The 1,254-nt window shown below is 37.2% G+C and overlaps 1 protein-coding gene across 1 annotated transcript in view; it reads left to right on the top strand.

Moving 5' to 3' along the window:
• Nucleotides 1-1,254, top strand: part of Enpp1 (ectonucleotide pyrophosphatase/phosphodiesterase 1) — a 145,780-nt gene that overhangs the window by 110,516 nt on the left and 34,010 nt on the right. The window contains 1 exon segment of the mRNA XM_031380749.1: nt 577-704. Within this exon segment, the coding sequence (XP_031236609.1) occupies nt 577-704 (128 nt within the window).

Below are 1,254 nucleotides of genomic sequence, written 5' to 3'. Positions count from 1 at the left end.
GGTATATATATGATATAGGTCATGGTGTCCCACTGTGCTGCATGTCTCTAATCTTGGTTTTGATTTGGTTTATACTAAATATCTGTTTTTAAAATATGTATTTGTCCTAGTGTTGATAATATCATTTTGCAAAGAATGCATATTTTATGAATTTTTAACATATAAGTATGATATGTAAGTATGTATTACATATATGTATGATATATATATATATATGTTTCATATTTGATACAGTTTAAGTCCTGAAGAATTTTGTATAGCTGCATTTAACAGGCGTGTGAAATAAGCACATTAGTTGTAACCCCACTATAACCCAGTGACACTCTAAGAATCTTAGGTCTTTTGCTTAGTAGTCATTATAATTCCCAATAAAGGTTCCAATGACCATTCAAGTTCCACAACTAGCAAGGAGCATTAGTTTCCTAGCTGCACCAGTGTCTTCCAGTCAGGCTGGTATAATGCTTGTGAGTAAAATCTCGACCTAAAGTTAAGGGATTTTCAAGATATTTATGCCCCAGATGATGTAAGAATAATGGTTTTGTTTTGTTTTGTTTTGTTTGCCTTTTGCTCCATCAGTGCCGGGAACCAAACCAGCATTTCCGGCCTTACCTGAAACACTTCTTACCCAAGCGCTTACACTTTGCTAAAAATGACAGGATTGAGCCGCTGACCTTCTATCTGGACCCTCAGTGGCAACTTGCATTGTAAGTCATGAAGACATTCTGGACATATGCAGTCTGATATAGTATGCACTATGGGGAGGACTTGCCCCTTTCTAACAGTACATTTAGGATGTTCTTCACTCTAACTTTAAACTCTGAACATGTTGAATTGGATACGTCTTGTCACTATGAGATGCGCAGTTTATTGTAGGAACTTTGATAGGACCCCACACTTGGCTTTAGCATTCAATCTCAACTTGTGACCATCTGGAAAGTTTACAGATGTTACGAAACATCTCTTGGGGATGAGCCATCAGCTTTGACTAAGGCCATTGCTCTGGCTGCTCACATTCATGTTGATGTCTTCTAACTCTTGACATTAATGTATTGCCCACACCACCGCAGCTTTTCTGTACAGCAGTTATTTCTAACAATCCTTCCAAGTTCAGCACTTGTGACAGCACTCTTTAACAAGCATGCATCTTTGTTAGACACAGCTGCTTCTTTTCAAGAAACCTCAGTTTGTTGGGGGTACTCACCAAAATATTTGCATTATAGATTATATTCATATCTCAAAACTTGACCATTAAAT

The sequence above is a fragment of the Mastomys coucha genome, unplaced genomic scaffold, assembly GCF_008632895.1.
Source record: "Mastomys coucha isolate ucsf_1 unplaced genomic scaffold, UCSF_Mcou_1 pScaffold2, whole genome shotgun sequence".
NCBI classification, from domain to species: domain Eukaryota; kingdom Metazoa; phylum Chordata; class Mammalia; order Rodentia; family Muridae; genus Mastomys; species Mastomys coucha.
Note: the sequence above shows the minus strand (reverse complement) of the source record. Positions and strands in the feature narration are given on the sequence as shown.